We start from the raw sequence: 22262 nt of genomic DNA, 5'->3' as shown, positions 1-22262 counted from the left end.
TTTGTTTCCTGGAGTTTCACATAGTCACTTGAGCCAGCAGGCTTCGTGATACTCCAGATGTCTGGAGAGGAAATAGGCATTCAATCCAGCACAGACTGGTGCTGGCAGGTGATAAAAGTCCTCCTCAGCCAGGTGTTCTCAGTGTCAAATGTACTACCTACCAACTCTTCTACCCAGTGTTCCCATTCCTTAGTTCGGAGGAGTTTGGAAAAGTCATTACATCTTCTACTTCAGTCTTGGCATAGACATGTTGTTAGCATCTGGTACCCCCTTGGAAAAATTTTAGCACGATTCTGGTGTTTTCTAGAAATCTGGATTGAATGTGAGCTGTAGGGGGCTGAGATTTTTGTTGTAGTTGCTTTGTTTTTCTGAGTTATTACAAGTCAGATATTGTCGTTTGCATCTCTGTCTGAAAGAGTGACAGCACTGGCCTGATTTGGAGGTAGGGGAGGCTCTCTCACCTAATTCCTGGAAGGCCCTCCCCTCCCTGTGTTGTGACCCAGGTTACCCTCATGAGAAAGGATTGTAGCTCTTTCAGCCAAGGCTGGGAGTCAGTCATGGGAAAAGAAAACTTGGCGTACACCATGGTCTCAGTGAACCAAATCCCAGCTTTGTCTGATTTTCAGCTGGAAGACTGTCCAGTGGCTTTGCTTCTCCTTAACTATGAAGCTAGTACTGTGTGTTTCTCCACAGTTTTGCTAGGGTCTGAAAGCAGACACTGACAACCAGACACAGTGTAGGCTGTCCTCACCAGCTGGTCCATCTTGCTAAAGGTAGTTGTAACATCTGTGTAGGCCTACAAACACTAAGAAATGTAACTAAAGTTTCAGACATTAGTCTGCAAACTCTAAGAAACTTAATGTTTCAAACATTAGTCTAAAGAAAGTTATGACCTCCTCGTTCAGGGGGTCTGGAACAGTCCTAAGGTCAGGTGGATGTCTGAACAATCTATGGGGCCACTGGTAGTGGATCAGTATTTATCCCTAGTACACAAATGGACTTCGGGAGCCCATTCCACATAGAGGGATGCTCTCTCAGCCTAGACACACAGGAGAGGGTCTAGGCCCTGCTCCAAATGATATGACAGACTTTGAAGATCCCCTGTGGAAGGCCTCATTCTCCCTGGGGAGCAGAAAGGGTTGGGACAGGGGATCGGTGTGGATGGGGGGTGGGAGAAGGAACTGAGATTGACATGTAAAAGAAGCTTGTTTCCAGTTTAAATTTTAAAAATAAATAAAAGGAAAACAAAAAGAAAGTTATGAGACTAGGTCAAATTCCAATGCCCTTATGAGTTTGCCAACACAGATGTATGAGATGCTAAAATGCATTCACATATAAAGGCATTCTTTATTGTTATTATGTAAATGTCACTATAGCATAAGAATATTGTTGTGTATGTTGAGTGGAAAGAACATAGATCGGTCAGATAGGATGAAGTTGCTGGGTAACAGTTCTTTATTAAAGGATGAAATGAGATAGAATATAGCAGATAGGAATTTTTTACTTCCAGAAAAACATAAACTTGAAAAATATTTTGACATGGGTATGGGATCCCCAAATAATTAAGGGCTAAAACACAAGGAATACTTTAAACTATCTCCCTCCTTCTCTCCTTCCCTCTCTCCTTCCCTCCCTCCTTCCATCTCCCTCCCCCACCCGTGTGTGTGTGTGTGTGTGTGTGTGTGTGTGTGTGTGTGTGTGTGTGTTATGTGCACACCCATCTTCCCCGAGTGTGACTACATTCAGAGACCATTAGAATACATCTGATGTCTTCTCTTACCACTCTCTACCTTATTCTTTTGAGACAGGGTCTCTGAAGGAATGTGAGCATGTTGTTTCCACCAAAGATCCCAGTATCTGTCCATTCCACCCACTAACACTTGAGTGACATGTTTTTACATGAATTGTATGAATTTGAATTTAGGTCTTCAGGCTTGCACAGCAAGTGCTTTTGCCTACTGGTCTACCTCCAAGCCCTGATAGCTTCTTCTGAAGTAATGAGTGTTTAAGGATAATTAATAAAAAGGAGGTAGGAAAATGGGTGAGTGTGGAATTATTTATACAATTAAAGAATACACACAGATGAATTTTAAACTAACTTTTACAAATAAGAGAAACAGAATACACTCTAGCCTAAAATATTTTTGTCTTCAATTTTATTGAAGAGAATTATGTTATACAGTGAATCGTATAATCATCAGTATCCATAATGATCCCCAACTTGCTTTCCTTTTGGGGCAGTCCAGAAAAATTGATCCTCTGATTCCAACTGTCATTTTTTATCCATGGTGACAGCATTTGGCAACTGCCTTTTCTATACCTCACCACCCTTAATAAGGCAAAGGATCTGGGTGAGTGGATTTCCAGTGTCTAGGTGTTTCCCTCGTGTTTGTGAAGTCCTTGATTATCAATAATATCTATACAGGCTACGAGCTACAAAGCCTAGAACCCATTCATTCGTCTTATTCCACCACTCTCTGCCTTTAAGGTCAAATGTACCAGTGTTAAGAACAACCCCTGATAATCAAAGGGGATAAAAGTACATAAGTCAAATGTGTAAAGCAAGTCATTGGAGAATGTGCTGGAAAGGTAAGTGATTCTCAGTCAAAAGATGAGCTGATAAAGAAAACATGGCATAAAAAACCTGAAGGAATTTTAGTAAGCATTAAGAGTAATAAAACTTTCAGAAATGCAACTAGAAATTATGTTAAGCAAAATAAACCAGAATCAGAAAGACAACTAAACATTTTCTCTCATATGCAGAAGCTAAATTTAAACTTTTCTGTGTATATGTATGTGTATATACATAAAAAGATAGACTCTTACAACCTCTCAAAACAAAGATAACAGAAAAAATTTTAATAGTGAGTTTATTAATGGGGAAACCTTGGGAAATCAAATTTATATCACACTAATTTTGGAAACTGAAGTATTTTATCTGCATCTAACTTTTGGAGGAGTTGATATATTTTATATCATTTATATAAGAAATTATACATAGACGGTTCTTGAATCTATGCACGATTCTTTCACCCTTTTACCCCCTGCCTTCTGTAGGCAACTGTGTGTACAATTCCTTCTTTACTCATTTGTGCTTCTTTCTGAAATTACAAATTAGTATAAATGTCTATTTTCTATTTGTTATATATAAATATGTATTGGATATATAACACACGCATATAGACACACACACACACACACAGAGAGAGAGAGAGAGAGAGAGAGAGAGAGAGAGAGAGAGACAGAGACAGAGACAGAGACAGAGACAGAGAGTATCCTGGAACTCACTCTCTAATCCAGATTGGCCTTGAATTTACCATCCTGTTGCTTCAGCCTCCTGGGATATCAGATGTGCATGATCAATGTGTTGAGAGAGGCTATAGTTCTGATATTTGAAATAGAGAGCTGGAGCATAGTGCATGGAGAAATTCTTAATTGATTTATTAGGTAAGATACACTGGGTCCATCACACTAATGGCCTTACACGCTATGATAAGAATCCAAGTTCTCCTCTGGGAGATAGCTCTCTGTCCTTAGAGTGCATTACAGTTAGGTAGGAAACCCACTAAATGCAGCCCACTTGGCCTTCCTATAAGGGATTCTAATTTTGATTGATCTGGATCCAAAGACTGTAATGGTAAGCTTCCAGGAACTATGATGACAGTAGGCAATGCATTCCACATATCAAGAAACAGCTAACGTAGAGAGGGGAGTATTGCAGCCATAGTAGGTGGTAAAATGGTCCTGGAATTGATTGCTTTAGAAATGCCTCCAAGGAAACAATGAAGTCCATGATGGTAAAAACATGAGAGATCATGGCCTGTGAAATTGCTTCCCGTCACCTCGAATGATATGCTCTAATGTGAAAGAGGTTATGTGAACTTTCTTAGTGATAGAACAAAAGAAAACTCATAAATCAATATGTTTACTAAATCCATTAGTAATGAGATCTTGTTAGTAGTTACAGTAGATCAGAGAAATCTCTTCTACAGGTTTCAAATGTGTGTGTGTGTGTGTGTGTGTGTGTGTGTGTGTGTGTGTGTGTGTGTGTATGCCTGCATGTATGTTCTAATGTATACAAATATGTATAGCAATCAGAGGGTGATGTCAGTTTTCCTCTTTACTCTTCATCCCCTTTCTTTTTTCTTTCTAAGACAGGATCTTACTTCATAGACCATGCTGGACTCAAACTCACATAAATCTGCCTGCCTTTGCCTTCAGAGTGCTTGGCCTCCACACCTCATTTTTGAGACAGAGTCTCTCATGGAACCTTGCTTGCTGATTGGCTAGATTGGTGAGCTAGGACAGACACCCTCATGCTCAGCTCTTTATGTGAGGACTAGAGATCCAAGTCCTTGTGCCTGCGTGGCAAGTGCTGTACCAAATGAGTCATCGCCTCAGCACCAGATGTTATCTTTTAACATTCTTAGTTTTAGGGCTGGTGCAAGCTCCAGATCTGCTGAGTAACACATTCCAAAAGCTTTACTAATAGTCAGAAAGATGTTAGGTCAAGTACATTTGCCAGTAAGTGGATATGAAGGAAACTAAAGATAGCTTGAGATAATTTGGTCTCTTAAACTGCAGCATTCCATCTCTCCACAACTACAACATTCTAGTCACTCAGCAGCCATCAGTCATAGTCTGCACACTCTCCTGCACAGATATGGCTTCCTTAGAAAATTTCAGTTCACAGCTTGAACTTAGGGAAAGGTGAGAGGAAAAAAATAATCGTAGATGCCAGGGAGGAAGGAGTCACAGGTAGGAGGTATGACCGTAATGCCAAGCTTACAATCGCTTAATAGCTTACATTTGAAGCTTTTTTTTTTTTTTAGTTCTGGTTGTGCTGTCTACAGTCAATCAAATACATGAAGAAACTGACTGTAACACAACCTGAATTGGGCCACTGGCTTTTGGGGTGGGGATTCTTAAAGGACGAGGAACCAGGCAAGCAAACCATTTCTAGACTAATGGTAACAGAGTGAGACAGAGTTCACCTCCTCCGGCTGGCCCTTCCCTTGACAATCCTAGTCCAAATATCATGAAGCAGACATGGATCTGTGAGTCATTTTAGCTGGACTAGGAGAATGTGAATGGTTTACGGGACTTCCTTAAAGAGTGTCTACTTGTGGGTCTCGTGGAACTTCATAAGGACTAGAGAGCTTAGATAGAAGTGGATAAGCTTAAGAATCTATACTTTCTGTGTTGCTTCCCTGACTGAAGAGCATTATCAGGCCAGCTCTGATTTGCACAGAATGCAGGGATAGCAAAGACCCGTGGATAGAGCAGGCAGACGAAGACAGGAGGTGGCCTCATATGCACCTTCCTCAGAATTTGGCCTGGAGTGGTCTCTGCCCTGCTGTACACTTGCCTCCATCCTCCTTCGACCCAGCATGGATCAGAGCCTTCGTTGTTTTCCTTGGGCAGATTTTTCCCCTCAAGCCAAACATGTAGACATTTCAGTAGCCTGAGAGTGCAAAAATGTTTTAGTTCCAATGTTTGGCTGGATTATTTCTGAAAACATTTTGCTGGAGAGAAGAAACCAGATTGTGAACTCGGCTTCTTGCCAGTTAGAACCAAGTTTGTCTAAAATCTTGAATCAGTGCCCTCTTTGCTGACGATTGTGAGGTGTTTGTGTAGCAGAGTGGGCTGTTCTCGAAAAGGTTGTATTGTCTGAGTCCTACCCTCATTTTGCTTCTAGTTAGCAGTGTGAACTTGAGTAAGTCAGTCCTCTTTTCTTTCTCATGGCCAGTTACAGATTGTGGTCCCTGAGAAAGAGACCCTGACTTTCTGAGTTTTGAATGTAAGAAGGTGAACAGAGTTAATTCCATTACTCCACTCCTTTGAGGGGAAGGAACACAAGAATGGACAAAGGACGAACTTTTGTTTGTTTTTTGAGACAGGGTTTCTCTGTGTAGATTGGCCCTGGCTGTCCTGGAACTCACTCTGTAGATCAGGCTAGCCTCAAACTCACAGGGATCTGCCTGCCTCTGACTCTCCAGTGCTGGGATTAAAGGCATGTGTCACCACTGCCTGGCTCAAAGGGTGAATTTTGAGGTCTAAAGTGTTTGACACTCAGGGCTGTCCATTTTGAGGTGAGGGGAATGCCTTTTATATCTGTTATTCCCACCCAACCTCACACCTACCATTGGACTTGAGTCATGCTTTGGCAGGGGTGTGACTGGGGGAAAGGTAGCTCTTCATTAAGAAGAGCAACCAGTTACAAATACAGAAAACTCAGTTCTGAAAGTAGGTAAAACTAAACAGCATCCAATACTGTTCCTTAGATTCATTTTCAGTGATATAAAGGAGCCAAGATGCACAAACCTCAACAGCATATTATATAAAAAAATCCACTTGGTGGCAAATGTTCAGCTATAGTGTTCAGCTGGTCTGGGTTGGCTAGGTTTCTGTATATACCTGTCCTCAGTCATATAGCAGCTGGGTGAGTCTACTGACCTCATCTGGGATGCTTTTATCCTCAAAGTGAAGGAAATGACTGTAGGATGAGCTGGGATGGCCTTGGCTGAAATGGTACCAGGCTGCGTTGCTTGATTTACACTCAGCAGGCTAGTGTGAACATGTCCTCATGTCCATGGTAGAGGCAAGAACCATCAAATACATAGCTTCCTTCACATCAGCTGTATTAACAATCTACTGGTACATATGAGCTCAGAATCACAAGACAAGGATAGTTCAAGCCATTCACCATAGAGATGGAGGGGTTGTAGTTTGGGCAAGGATACAGACAATATAGAGAGAGTAAAAAACTGGGATCATTGAAAAACATCTGTTACATTCTCCACCTTTCTTTCCTTGTAGCCAGTGACTTGTTTTTCAACTTTACCTATTAGATATTAATAATTTGATTTTGGTTCTTCTTAGAACTTAGACTCTCAAACGCTATCTAAGCTACTGATCTCTGGACCTAGCATGAGCACAGAAACAACTCAGAACTAGTGGTAAATATTTTATTGGATAAATAAAACCAAAAATGAACATATGTCCAGAGTCAAGCCAGTCGGATGGCTCAGCATGCAAAGACACTTGCCACTCAAAGCCTGGTGACCTGAGTTCAATCCCCACAGCCCATGGAAAGGTGGAAATAGAGAACAGATTGCACAAACTTTTCCTCTGACATCCAAATATGCACCATGGTGTAAATACCCACTTATATACATCATGGAACACACACAATACTACTACTACTGCTACTACTACTGATGATGATGATGATAATGATAAGCTTTTAAAGGGTTCAAGGCCATCTTCAGCTATCAAATGTATTCAAAACAAACCTAGGCTACTTGAGACAGTTTTATTTATAAAAATAAATAAGACAAGATAACAACAAAATCCCTCAAAATTATAATTTCTAGGTTAAGTGTAAAACCTGTTTGTAAAGATTTAGAATATTAACTGCAGAAGAATTTTTATTTTTCATAGTTTTACTAACATATTAATTATGCATAATAATGTGTGTTCCAATTAGTTTCATTGGTGCGCTTTACAGTTAAATGGGTGAGAGTTTGTTTGTAGAAATGTGGGGACCTTATTAATGTCTACATTGAAGAAAATGGTCTTTCCCTTGACCCTCACCCTTAACCACAATAAATCTCCATAGAGCAGCAGAGTCCATAATCCTCTCCCCATTCAGTGACTAGGTGTTCATGGGCACCATCTTGGATAGGCAATCATGCCAGCATTTTCTGTTGTCTTAATTGTTCTTAACCAAGAAGAGTATCATACTGCACATTTAATTCTGTAACTTACTTTCTATGCTGAGAAAAATATACTCAAAACAAACAAAACTAATATATCAACATAACACATTTTAATTAGTATATATTTTGTTAACAACAACAAATTGTATAACTGAAAAAAGTAGATATGTGGTCTATACAATATGTCCTATCACACCCTTTTTCACTTTTTCAGACAGTGCTTGGCCCTCACATAGCTCCTTAGGCCCTGGGTCTATGGACCACCTCCACGAAGCACTGTTATCACTTTGGAAAAGAAAATAGATTCCTTTCTACCTGCACATTGTTTTGGAGAGACCAAGCTACTCCTTTATATTTTTTTCAAGTAGCTTAGTAAAATAAATCAAAGTTAACAGTTTAACTATAATTGTCCTCTTACTGGGAAGGTAATGGATATTATGTTCAGCTTTAATCTCATATTTGCAAAATAGTCTCTATTGCAGCATAGCGCTTTGGTACTATTTCTTGTGTAAACAGGTTGATATCTGAGACTTTGTGCTAATATTTATGTTGTCCCATGCTCACTAATTATATTTGTTTCTGATTTATCCTTAATATGGGGGAGTTATTTTGAAGACACAATTCAGGCAGAGTTGAGGGAAACACTAGTCTGTTTTGAAGAGTAAATGTACAAACCTTTTAATTTACCATGGGGTTGAATACTGATAAACCCACGGTGACCTGGAATATTATAATACACACACACACACACACACACACACACACACACACACACACACACACACACACACACACACATCTAGGTAGGGCCTGCAACATGTCACAGCAGATTGAGACTGTTGTATGAAGACCTGAATTCAATTCTTTGACTTAACAGGTGGCAGGAGAGAACTGGCTCTTGTGAGAACCAACTCTTGAGAGCTGCCCTTCATACCCAGGCTGTGTCATGCACACAGGATGCCTGTACACACACACACACACACACACACACACACACACACACACACACACACACACACACACAAATTAAAAATAAGAAATGCATTTAGCCTAGTGATTTTCTAAACTGTGATGCACAGTAGAGTAATACATTATGCTACAGATACAGCTGGTATCCATGATCAAATGGATTCTGGAACCTTGACATCATGAAAGAATATTAGGAAAAGACCAAAATTCAAAGCACTGTTTCTTGATGGGTATCACTTTCACTCTATCATAGAAAAGAAAACTTTAAGTTAAACCACAAGTTTGTGACAGTCTGTAAAGCTGTCCTGTCCTTAGTAATAATGTTCAAGTACTTTCTAGATATATAACTTTCATGTTAAGCTACAGATACCCTGGGTCTTGTATTCTGACTGGTTTTATGTCATCTTGATATAGCTAGAGTCATTTTGGAAGAGTGAACCTCAATTGAGAAAATGCCCCGACCAGATTGCTTGTGAGCAACCCTGTGATACAGTTTCTTGATTGATGATTGATGTGTGTGGCACTACAGTGGTCCTTGTAGTGCCAGGGCTAGTGGTCCTGGGTACTATAAGAAAGCAGGCAGAGCAGGTCAGAAAGCAGCATTCTTCCATGGCTTCTGCATCAGTTCCTGTCTCCAGATTCCTGCCCTGTTCAAGTTCCTGGCTGACTTCTCTCAGTGATGGGCTGTGCTGTGGAACTGTAAGCTGAAATTGACCCTTTCCTCCCCAAGATGCTTTTGGCGACAGCATTTTATCACAGCAATAGAAACCCAAACTAAGTAAGACACTGATTTTCGTGTTTCCTATATACTCAGGAACTATTCTCAATTATAATGGTTTCTTTGACTGAAAACTTGCATAATGCTTAGCCTTCCAAATACTCTTAAATTTTGCTTGAGATTGTGTTCATTTGCGAAATTTGTATAGTGGAGAGTTTAACTTTTTCTGGAGTCAAAAGGAATCTAAGGATAGTTTTAGGCATAAACTATTTTTCTCTATGGTGCCTGTTTACTGAACTCCAGAGTTAATTATATGCTAAAAGAGGAACAGACACAGGCTTCAGACTCGGAATTATCTATAGTGGAAATGAACCTTAACAAACATGTCTGGTCTAGTTTCCTGGCAATTTGGGTAGAGACTCATACTCTGGCAGGATGGTCAGTTTTCTAGGAATGCCAGGCAGCCTTAAAGCTAACACTTCCGATTCACATGAACAGGGTGGGCCAAGACAAGTTTGCCATGTTTAGAGAAGTAGGTTTCAATACTATTTTGTGTATTCCTTTGGTTGCTTTATGTCTATCAATTCACTATAGATCTGTTTTAGTTTGATTTAATTTACTATAGTATTTTCACACACATTGAGGGTTAAGTATATGTAACTAGGAAGTATTATCTGGCTTGAGCTGGATGAAAGTTCAGTGTCTCTACCCAGTGTCCTCTCAATGTTTTCTGTCTTGCCGTACTCAACTTTATTCACATTTTGTTTACCTTAAGATAATGAGAAACCTATGCATGTGGTGGATGATGAGGACCTGGTAGACCAACATCTCATCGGTGAGCTGAGAAAACAGTATGGAATGACCTACAATGACTTCTTCATGGTGCTGACGGATGTGGATCTGAGAGTCAAGGTACAGGCTCTTGTTGTGTGTGATGTGGTGCAATTGCTTGGAACAGAAACTATGGTTGCCTATGGTTAATGAGTTGACTAGATATATAACTCAGCACACACTATGCCATCATGGTAAGGTTTTGAAACGGCCCTAGTATTTCAGTTGTCTTAGGAATTTGCATTCATAAATTATGTCTTCAGGAAAAGACAGGGTTGATCTGGACTTAGACAGCCCAGCTACATGACTCAGACTGAATCCTTGCATCACACCAATGCTGTGAATTTTATCAGACACTAGTTAAATGACTGTGGTGATCCAAGGCCTGGGAATAAAAGAGAAGGAGGAATTCCTTGCTTCAAGAAACCTGCACTTACCATAGGTACCATTATGGAAAGCCCTGATTTATGATTTTTTTTTAAAAAAAAAAGATTGCAAGGATTTTCCATCTACTTTCTTTCTGTAGGGACAAAGTTTCCAACCCATCAAAAGCTGAGTTACGAAGTCATAATAATAACAAAATATCTATCTTTTATTGGCACTTTCCTGCTCCAAGCACCATGCTCAAATTGAAGCAATCATTGTCTTAAAGATATAAAATAAATACCAGTATCTTCCTCATTTCACAGAGGGAAAAATATAGTCCCAGAATGGGTAAGTGGCTTGCCCAAGTTGATCCAGCTAGAATTAGATTTCATCCCCACAGAGGCTAGCTACAGATCTCATTGTCTTCATCATTCTTGGATGCTGACATTATAATAAGTTCTTTGAGGGAAGGGGTGCTGTCTGCACCATCAGAACAGATGAGCTGACCTGCAGTGTTTTTGTGGTTTGGTGAGAAATCACTCCATTAATGTGTTCTGCACAAGTGTTGCCTCATCTCCCACAGGAGAAGTTGGACTAGATGATCTCTAAAATGAAACCCCATTGGGGCAAAGTTGCAAGCTACACTCAGTTAGTCCCTCATATTGGTTCTGCTTGGCAGGGCCCATATCTACACCAGGTTTCTTTTAAAGTGTGGGTAGCTGGGGTCCAAGGCAATGGATTTCATTGTCTTTAAATTGCATCCCAACCTGTTTCTGAGAACATGTGAGCAAATATGACCTAATGTTAAATGACTCAATAAAATAGGATTGAATGGGAAAGTCAAGTTAAAAAAAAACTCTAGCATGCTATGTCATTTGCTTCTCTATGTTAGTATACTTCTCCTCACTTCTCTGGTTGTGTCATAAATAAGAACCAGATTAGTGATGGGCATATGGGAGTGAATGTAGAGTTTGTACGGTAAGGAAGATATGAATTGATTTTAGTAAAAGAAGGCAAGAACAACTCTTTATAAACATATCAATTGCTTCCCGGAGTCCTAATTCCAAGCAGTTGGAAAAGAGCATTTAGAAACTGTCAAGCCCTCTAGGCTCCAAATCAAAATATTTCCCAAGACCTCATTGCAAGGTATAAGTTATACATAGCCTATGCTTTCTTTAACAGCAATACTATGAAGTGCCAATAGCAATGAAGTCTGTGTTCGATCTGATCGATACATTCCAATCCCGAATCAAAGACATGGAGAAGCAGAAGAAGGGGGGCATTACTTGCAAGGAGGACAAGAAACAGTCCCTGGAGAATTTCCTATCCAGGTACATGATCTTTCCGTTCCCAGGAGACGGCTAGTGCAATTTTGCCTGGAATGGGCCCAGAAACAAAGAAACACAGCATTTTGAATGTGCTTATGGGAGGGGTGCTCATCTGTTTCTGGGCACCCTGTCTGCTGGGCTTATGTGTATGTCTGAAAACGTCTGTGGTTGCACGTTTCCAACTGTGAAGGTTGATTGGGTGATATTGGGTGGGTCTTTTCCATTCCCTTTTTGGTACCGAGCATAGAATTCAGAACTGCCCCAAGGATTCCTTCATGCAGTGAATCTGAGAAGCTGTGACATTGTGTTTTACATGAGTCTACTTCCATTTCCAAATGGGATTTGATACACTGTTTGATTTTCCACTTCCTTACAACAAAACAATAAATCCTCACTAAGACCCTAGAAGTAGGAATCCTCTTGACCTAGCTCCAGCATTCTCCAGGGAAAATTATGTATTTAAGGCCTTTGACACAAGGGAGCGGGGCATCTCCCAGAGAAGAGAGTAAGGAAAACAAAATGGCAGTTTCTTCTTTGCTTCATGCCTTTCCCAATGTTGGGTGAAAATTTCACTAGGACTTTGAGGCCCTAAGTGGGATAAATTGAAAAATACACTCACAACAATGAAAATCATGGAAATCTCAATATAAACGACACCCCAACTGTACTTCATGACTGAGGGTCTCCAGAAATGAAGCAAACGTTTGCTGGAGGCTCAGTGTTAAATGTGTGTCACATGGGCTGAATCTTTACACCCTGCCTCAGGTTAGTCAGGGTCTCAAGAATTCAATGATTAATAAGTGAATAGCTTGAATTCCTGCAGACTCCAGAGACTTGGGACTCTTAGGGCCTAGATTTCATCTATAAAGGTCTGATTCATGATTCATATGAGGGTTCAGTCTACAACACATCCACTGTGTTTATCCTGTGCGTCCAGATAAACTGCCTTAAAAATCTTCCCAATATAAAATGAAAATAATGGCAGCAGGGGCCCTTCCTCCATCCGGAGTTGCTGTGTACTCACCCATGTTGGCACCAAAATCTTAAAATTTTAAACAGAATAATGTATTACTCAAAGGCAGGAATAAGATGGCTTTGTGTTGGAATTCTGTCTTTTTTTTTCTCACTCATTGATCATGAGATATTGGGCTGATATTTTTAATTTCCTCAGGCTTCAGTTTTCTAATTTACAAAATGATAATAATAAGTCTTCTTGTTTTTAAAATTGCTGTGAAAGGGCAACTGAATACTAGATGTAACTAGCACAAAGCAAGTGAGCAATAAATGCTAGCTTTTACAGCATTTCCAGCATGTTGGTCAGGCCCTATACCACACTTGGTCAGCAAAAGAAATGCAGCAGACAGTTCAGAATTGAATCTCAGGCAAAGAGAAAAAGGCGAAAGAAAAACCCTTGAAACTGAAAAAGAGAGAGAAAGAAAGAAAGAAAAGTTCTATGACTAAGCCAGTCCCTAAATGGGAATTTTCCTTAAATTTGCTGACTTGTTGATGAGACGGCATAGTCTGGTTTCAACTGACCAGACCCTGAAGCCAGTCTGGTCTTTAGCACTGTATTTTATGCTATAATTACCTGTCCCTGAGACAGAAGCCCCAAAGAGTGGGCAAATGCACACTAATTTGGTATGTCAGTTAAAAAGAAGCAAACACATGCAGACCTTGTAGGGTTTCATTGACTGAGAAGCTGAAGTGACAGAAGAACAATTTGCCCCAAATGGGGATCTAAGTAAGATCTGACAAACTCCGGGGCAGGGGTGACTGTGGAAACAGACTCGAGCCAGTAGCCACCAATGGCCACTCGAATGCTCTTGGCCTTCAGCACAGCCTCTCTGGGAGGGCTGAAATGTTCCCCTCTTAAACAGTTTCCCATCTTGTCACAGACAGACCTTGGACATTATTTCCTTTAGTTCCTTGAGCTGGGGCCCTGGACCTCTGTGTGGAACATCCAGTTGTTCCATATGGGAAACACTGTGTTCTGGGTTGTGTCTGAGGTGGGGCATCTCATCCCTCTACCATCAAAGCCTCATTCAGTGGTACATACAGGTAAATAAGTCGAAACAGGCCTCACTAAAATAACTCAATGGCTCCATGTAGGCCAGAGAGGCTGGCCTGGTTAGATCCTGGCTGGGGGCCAGCTCAGGCCTGGCACTCCTCCTAAGGAAGCAGGGAGATCAGAGACCAGTGCAGCCGCCACCATTCCCTTTCCCAGGGACCTCTGGACTGTCTCGTATGCTCCTTTCCCTCGATCTTTGCCAAAACACTCATCCCCTTATCTTCAGTGGAGACTTGTTTTTCTTTCCCTTTGAAGAAAAACAAGCAGAGGAAGCGAATGTAATGTCACAGCAAGCAATTCTTGGCAAGTCTTAGGAGACAGGCATCCATTCAGAGCTTGTATTTCATTAGACTATTATTTTCCTTCATTCACCAAAACCACTGTTCCCTCCAAGAGGCCATTTTCTCTGGGGCCGAAAACTCTCATGTTCAGTCTGAAGCTAGACAGGGCATAAGGAGAGAAACCATGAGCTCAGGGATTGTTAATACCTGCTGTCTGTCTGCACCTGAGGCAGAATGCAACGCTCCCTTTCCAGGTAGAGACAACACTATTCGGCTTTGCCTTGGAAGCATACTGTGTGTATTTCACACCACACTGAGGACTTGGAGAGCATGGCTAAAGCGTCAGCATCCTTAAGCCTATATTTTGGTACCACCTTAGATTTACTAGCTGTGCAAACTGCTCACTTCTTTATGCCTCATCATGCATCAAATGGGGAAAATAAAGCTTGTTTTCTTGAGCCTTAGTGAGGAACACAGACTATGTAGTGAAGATAAGCTTTAAAGTGACGACACACTGACACAGGAAGCCAATAGGTTGTCATGTGGCAGGGTGATGGATGATGTCCAATGTGTGCTAATGACAGGATTTTAAACTGGGAACTGCAAATGAAGACACGATTTCCTAGATCGATGCCATCATATGGCTAACATAATGATGGGTTTTGGAATTTAATTTTGTAGTAGACAAAATTTTGAAATAGACAATGATATTTTCAATTCCTGGAATATGGGAGAAGTGAGACTTAATTCAACTGAGTGACAGGCTTGAAGACATCCAAAAAGCAGTGATGACAAACTTGAATTCAAGTTTCCACATATATAAGATAAAGGAATCTAATAGTAGAAAGCTACCCTAATAGTAGAAGCCGGGTTTACCAAAATCCTATGACTTTGCACTTCATAGGTGCAGTTGCATTGACTTATGAATAATAACATAAGGATCAGAACTCACATTTGCCTGTAGAATAACAACTGGCTATTAAGGAAAGTACACAGGCTTTTATTCTTCTGAAACCCTCTTTGACTCTTCTAGTGACTTTCTATTTTCCTTCTTGCTGCCACAGTCATCTGCTTAAAATTTAGCAGTCTTTTATTCGCCTTTACTTGTTTGTATTCTCATCTCCCTGTGCCTACTGAACTCCACGGGGAACTCTGCTGGGACTTCAGTTCTCTTCAGCACTCTTCCTAGTCTTGGTTTTTCTGCCTCCCTTACAATTTTGACTAGTCATCATTGCAACTGAGAGCTTCACTTCACCCTAAGTGACCTCATCAGGCCGGTGGCCATGACCCAACACATCATGCAGGCATACTGAAGTCACAACAGAAAAAGTATCAGTATGTGGCAATGCAGTCTAATGGGCCCTCAGGAACTGTGGGAGAGCTCTATGGGCCAGGGATTTTTATTCTGGGAATGGAAAAACCCACCAGCCAGTGCTGCTCTGCTGTCTTACACTGGCCTCTGTTGTTTGAAGCAGTCACAACAGCCTTGAGCATCTTTTCCAGGTTCCGATGGAGGAGGCGGTTGCTGGTGATCTCTGCCCCTAATGATGAAGACTGGGCCTATTCACAACAGCTCTCTGCCCTCAGTGGTCAAGCATGCAATTTTGGTGAGTAGGAGGCACCTCATTTCTGCTTTCCCATACCACTTTCTGGATGATTCTAAAATGAAACAGAACCTTAGCTCATCCAAATATACCCCAATCCAGATGTAGAGTCCCAGACACACATTCTATTTATTGAATGGGAAGTTGTTTTCAAAGCACTTTTAGTCAACTATAGGTCCCCTCACCTTCTTCCTTCCACATTCTACACTAAAGCATTTGCAACTATCTACTGCTTTACTTTTAATTATTTTTGTTTCTTTTTAAACATGTCTCAAGATAATGAAATGCAGGCACCATTGTTTATCTGATACCTGGGTACTGGCTACTAACATTGGGTGCTTCTTCATAAATTGATCTTGTTCTGAGAATTAATGAAACAGAACCATTTTTTTTAAAGACAGAATGTCACTAAGTAACTCCAAATCCTCCTGCCTTATCCTTCTGTGTGCTGGAATTACAGGTGTGTGTCACTGTGCCTGGTCTGAACCTTATTAAGTCAAGTCAAATGTTTCTTCTCTCCTTGTTGCAAACCCCTCAATAGTTTCAAAAATAACATGGCACCTAACTTACTAAACATTAGGAAACTGAAAGCACTAGTGTCATTTTTAATGTGGCCACCAAAACATACACAGCACGTAGAACTTATTCCTAGGTTCAGTGTGGAATGGAGTGGTGGTGAAGTCAATAGTGTCAGTGTCACAGCTGACATCCATGAGCTCTGCAGCTGTGGAGAGAGCACCTTGAGTCATTAGAGATATGGAGGGTTGGTTTCTGGTCACTGATTTACAAATTACAACATTATAAACCAAGACCATTTTGATTCTCCCAGTAGGAAGAATCATGATGTCTATAATCATGGTGCAGCTATAAAACTGCACTTGATTTTTGAAGGAAGGGTCTTCATACATTTTGTGAAGCAATATCTGGACCTGGTTCTGTGATATGGCCCAGTGCCTCTAAATTATAAGATTGTAAGATGTGAAGTAACTCAAAAAATAAGGCAGAAAGCAAGCTCCAAATTGGTAAGACAATTCAAGAACTCACTTATCCTCCATTTATCAAGGTTAATAAATTTACAACTATCAACACAAAATAACTGTGTCAATATTTTGAGTTGTATTTAAAACTCTTTGGAGTCATCAATGGTGCTAATTATGAAAGGCATTCTTAGAGAAACCATGGTTTCATCACAGTACAAATGTAAGTCAAAACCTACCCTGCTTTGGTGGCACGTATCTATAATCTCAGCACAAGGAGACTCAGCCCAGGGATTTGTGAGTTCCAGGCCAGCCTGAGCTGTATTGTGCCACCCATGTCAAAAAACAATGATGATAAATAAAATCATGGCTTGCTACTGTTTTACAGATGCCTTTTCAGGAGCTAGGAGGTGTTTATTTTATTTTATTTTATTTTATTTTATTTTATTTTATTCTGACACAGACAGCCTGTGCCACATGAGTGTAAGCAAAGCCTTTTGTTACATGCAGGAAATGTGAACAAATCATGCTTTCCAGGAGTCATTAAATTCATGATCTTCCCTTCTGAAAATATGACTCACTGGTGTTTGGAATAAAATGCTTCACCTTTCTGGGAAAAGATAAAGATGGAAAACAAAACAAAACTGTGGGAAATAGCAATTTGCCTTGATTTTAGTGGCCTCCTCACAGGAGCCCTCCCACATCGAAGCATTTAATTTTTCCCCCCCAGACAACATACTCCATGATCTTATCATGAGCTCCAAGCTATTACCCCTGCTAGAAGCTTCATCCTGATGTTTTCTTTCTGAATCCCTTCACATGCTTTTCATCTTCAAAAGAATTCCAACAAGCTATCAAGGCATGACCTTCCCTCCTTGCTGAAACCTTAGCTGAAGATGGGAGGCAAGCTGTGCTTGCCAGGAGCTTCCCCTGGGGACCCTCTGCATGAGTAAGAACCTGCCAGTCAAGTGGAGCATCTATCCTGTGACTGACCCTTTAAACATCACTCACATGCTTTGTGTGGTTTTTCTCTCTGAGAGGTGGTTATCCATAACAGGTGTGAAAACTTCAGCCTTAAGTTTTTTGTTTTCCCCAAATACCAATCATTGTGCCAAGCTCATGTTAGGTATTTTAGTATTCTACTATCAGTAGTTTCATATTTTGGTATTTTATAGTGAGAGTCATTTTAAGAGCAAATTCTTCTGTTTCAGTCCTCACACCCTCCTCACACACAAAACCACCTGATTCTTGCTAATTCTTTTCAGTTTTAAAAACATTTCCTATCTTTTGGAAACATCGAAAACATTATTCTACTTGGCTTTTTTACGTTCTGTGTCTTTTCAAATTTTAATTGACTTGAAAAATCACCAGTTGTCCAGTTTGGGGAAGTGAAAGATGTTTTCTGATGGTCTCTAATTTTAATGCTGTCTTGTCATGTGTCAGGTCTGCGGCACATAACTCTTCTGAAGCTTTTGGGCGTTGGAGAGGAAGTTGGAGGCGTCCTTGAACTGTTCCCAATTAATGGTAATGTTTTACTATTTTAAAACATTATGAATTAGTATTAGGTCTAATTAAATTGTGTTAAGCTATAATGCAAGCAGTAGGTATCCCTTAAAGAACAGTGTGGTGCATGGACATGTTTGTGTGTCCATGATGTACATGGGGCAGGGGCTGGACTAAGGATTCATCTTGGTTTTAATACAAAATTTATTCAAACTAACAGTAAAAAGTATCTATTTTCAAAATCAAAATCATGCTTTTTGTCTATAAGAAGCTTTACAGTTTTCACAGTATTTCATGTTCTATCATTTAATCTCAGGATTGTTTTATGAGGTTGTATCAACTTTATTTTCTTTCAAGAGACTACAAAATGCAGTAAAGGGTTCAAAGAAGCTAAAGAAACTGACTACAGACTGAAGGTTGCAAAAGGCATATCTGCTTCTTCCTCTTGTACTACCGTGTGAAGTAATAGGCAGAGCACCAGAGAGACCCCCCTCCGCCCCTTCCAGACTCTGTTCCTCTCTCCTCTTTTTTCTTTACACACATCCTACGTTTAGATCCAGTCATTTGTTCTCAATATAACTGGTATTTTTCACCGTAGACAACAAAACAAGCTTTCCATTGTCCCTTGAAAAGAAAACTGGAATGGAAGAAGTAAGCTAATTGGAAACACATCTAGAAATAAAAACATCATTGTCAGTAACAGGTTGTGAAGACACTGATGTTGCAGAAGTAAATTAAGGCATGGGTTCTGTATTTTGCAATATTCTCGAAATAGATGCCACGTGTATCATAGTTTCACACTAACACCCTTGCACAACATGGTGTAGAACTTCTAGATGGATGTTCCCAGCAGACAACTGTACTTGAGCTAAAGAAAACAGGTTCATGGGTCTTCTGTTCTCACCCTGGTCTCTTGCTTTGTTATGTCTATGAACTCTTGACTCTTTAATCCACTAACAACCATTGCAATACTATTCCAGGTAGTTCCACTGTTGAGCGGGAAGATGTACCAACCCACTTGGTGAAAGACATTCGCAACTATTTCCAAGTGAGCCCAGAGTACTTCTCCATGCTTCTAGTTGGAAAAGATGGGAATGTTAAATCTTGGTATCCTTCTCCTATGTGGTCGATGGTCATCGTGTATGACTTAATTGATTCCATGCAACTTCGGAGACAGGAAATGGCCATTCAGCAGTCACTGGGGATGCGCTGCCCAGAAGATGAGTATGCAGGATATGGTTACCACAGTTACCACCAAGGCTACCAGGATGGCTACCAGGATGACTACCGTCATCATGAAAGTTACCACCATGGATACCCTTACTGAACAGAAATATGTACCCTATTCCCATCCAGTTTCCTCTTTATCTGCTAAAGCTGTGTGTGGCAGGCTACAAGGGAAGTCCTCCATACTCTACATTCCCTGCCCTTTTCTTTCAGTGTTCTTCCAAGATTAAAGAAATAGTCAACTTCCCCTACTCATGAGTTGTTACTGAGACATTTAAAATAATTCTCTAACTTGAGAGAGGGAAATCTGGTGCTAAATAATTGTACTGAAAAAAATAGGTAGTCATCTCTCTTTTCTTATAATAGCTACATTTTATATGCAAATTTCTATAAAGTGTTTATATATCTTTTCATCATTTTTATATCAATTTGCAAGTGAAAACTATGTTGAAGAAAATAAATATCACAGTACATATGTTTTCAGAAAATATCTAGATAGAAACAGAACAGATGGCCTTTTTTTCTTTTGAAACAGGGTCTCTCTGTGTAGCTCTGACTGATCTAGAACTCACATGTAGATCAGGCTGGCCTCAAACTCACAAGGTCCACTCGCCTCTGCCCAAATGGTGGTGTTAAAGTCGTGACTCACCATGTCTAGCTTCTTAACAGTTGAAATGTCAGCCTAAACAAAATATACAATAGTTCTTTGCCATATGAATTTTTTTTTTTATAAAACCTGTTATCATCAGAGTAGTGATACTGGCCATCAATTCTGAACCAATATTTTTTATAAAATTTGTTCTAAATTCCCGTTTAACTCAGTGACATTTTTTATCTTTTCAGGTTTGGGAGTAAAATACTAAATGCAAAGGTTCTGTATTGACTGATTTTTTTCTGAGCGTGACTGAAGCTTTTCTTGGCTCTGCTGGCCTTTACCTAGGGGACAAGGGTGCCAGATGGCTATCAGAGTCACCGCTCAAATTTGCTGAAAGGAGTAAAATGAAGGTAGGCTTATTAAGGAAAAGTGAGAAAGAGTACCCAGAGTGGGAGGGGTCCCTAGAGAGAGAAAACTGCTGTGGCTTTATGGAATAATGTTAATGGCAACTCTGAAAATGTACTTTGAGAAATAAATTTTGTTATTAAAAAAAGGTTGAGCTGTGTGTAGGGGCTTTTTAAAGGTCTTGGGGCAGAAACTAGACACAACCTGAGCGTGCTGTGGCTGAGCCACTGGGAGCTCACATGCTCTGTTGACCTGAGACATGATGGTATACTATTTGCTCAATCAAGGGAGCGTCATGAACTTCAGCCACCTCTATTCACTCTATTTTAACCTTTGCTTGGTTTGCCAGTTATCTGCCTTGGTTGGGTCTACCAGCTCCTAATCAAACCATTCTCATTGTGTTCTCAGGTTTTGTGACCAAATTGTAGTTTACCATGAGCCCTTTTACTGCCTATGGGAGCTAACTCCTACCACAGGTACAAAATGAGCTGTAGTTTTTCTTGGTGCTTCATACATAGCTCTTTTGACTTGCTTTTCCCATGAACTGCCTTCAGAAAGACAAAAGAGGACAAGGGTGGGCTCAGTTCAAGAAATATGCCTAAATTTCAGAAGACCAAGTCAGGAGTGACTGGAAGACTTGACCTATCCAAGTAATGATTTGACATTGCCATTCTTAATCATAGTACCTTGAAGGTTAGACTCTACTTAGTATAAACGATTCAAAGAATTTGTGCTATTTTTCGTACACTCTGCTGGAGTCCAGAACAAAATACTGGAAGACTTTTCTCTTTAAACATAAATTCAGATAAGCAGAGAACAGTTATCAAGATCTCTAATTGTAGCAGAAGGTACAGCAATGGAAAGAAAGGAGAGGAAGAAGCAGCAAGTGAGAAACGAGGAGGAACTGTGTTCGGTGGCCATCTGGATGATCACACTGTTTTCCCTTCAAGTTCCTTGTGATCTTAGTAGGGGTCTTCCACTGGCTCCATCATCACCATGGACAATGGATTTTGGATCTTCACAGTGTGGGCACAGCTTCCCTGGGGATGTCATATCTTGCTCAGCTTTAAGAAATTTATGGGTATTCATGAAAGATGTTAGCATTAGCACGAGTTCATTTATAAACACTCCTTCTTTCCTATTAAACTAAACACAAAAGAATAGTGAGTTCATTGAAGAGCATTTCATCAAGGTTGAATCTAGGGAACAGTCTTAATCTTTCTTTTTGAGAAATATGTGCCTGTTCGCCATCAACAACTCGGGGAAGTCAAGCAGCTGGGAACTATTAACTATTGTTCGAAATGATTTCTTTACTTTTTGGCTCTTTAGGCTTTTTGAGGGGCCCACCACCCAGCTCCCAAATGAATCACACACAGAGGCTTAAGCTTAGTTATGAATGTCCAGCCTTAGCTTGGTTTGTTTCTAGTCAGCTTTTCTTAAATTAACCCACGTACCTTTCTCCTCTGGGCTTTCATCTATCTTACTTCTGTATAACTTACTTTGCTTCTTTCTCCGTGGCTGGCTAGGTGGCTAGCTCCTGACATCCTCCTCTCCTTGTTCTCTGGTGGTTCCTCCTTCTTCATGTCTCCTTCAGTTTATACTCTCTGCCTGCCAGCCCCTCCTATCCTTGCTCCTGCCTTGCTATTGGCTGTTCAGCTCTTTATGAGAC

At 40.4% G+C, this 22262-nt stretch overlaps 1 protein-coding gene across 2 annotated transcripts in view; it reads left to right on the top strand.

Annotated features, from left to right (window-relative positions):
- The window catches only part of Ccdc80 (coiled-coil domain containing 80), a 33791-nt gene extending 13038 nt beyond the window's left edge, over window positions 1–20753 (top strand). For both annotated transcript variants that reach the window (XM_035444532.1, XM_027412607.2), the window contains 5 exons: window positions 10184–10320; window positions 11788–11936; window positions 15786–15889; window positions 18307–18387; window positions 19347–20753. In XM_035444532.1, coding sequence (XP_035300423.1) covers window positions 10184–10320; window positions 11788–11936; window positions 15786–15889; window positions 18307–18387; window positions 19347–19693 — 818 coding nt within the window. In that variant the 3' untranslated portion in view covers window positions 19694–20753. The remainder of the gene's footprint in view (window positions 1–10183; window positions 10321–11787; window positions 11937–15785; window positions 15890–18306; window positions 18388–19346) is intronic.
- The last annotated feature ends 1509 nt before the right edge of the window (window positions 20754–22262 follow it).

The sequence above is a fragment of the Cricetulus griseus genome, chromosome 4, assembly GCF_003668045.3.
Source record: "Cricetulus griseus strain 17A/GY chromosome 4, alternate assembly CriGri-PICRH-1.0, whole genome shotgun sequence".
Lineage (NCBI taxonomy): Eukaryota > Metazoa > Chordata > Mammalia > Rodentia > Cricetidae > Cricetulus > Cricetulus griseus.
The sequence above is the reverse complement of the archived record's forward strand: the minus strand, read 5'-3'. Positions and strand labels throughout refer to the sequence as shown.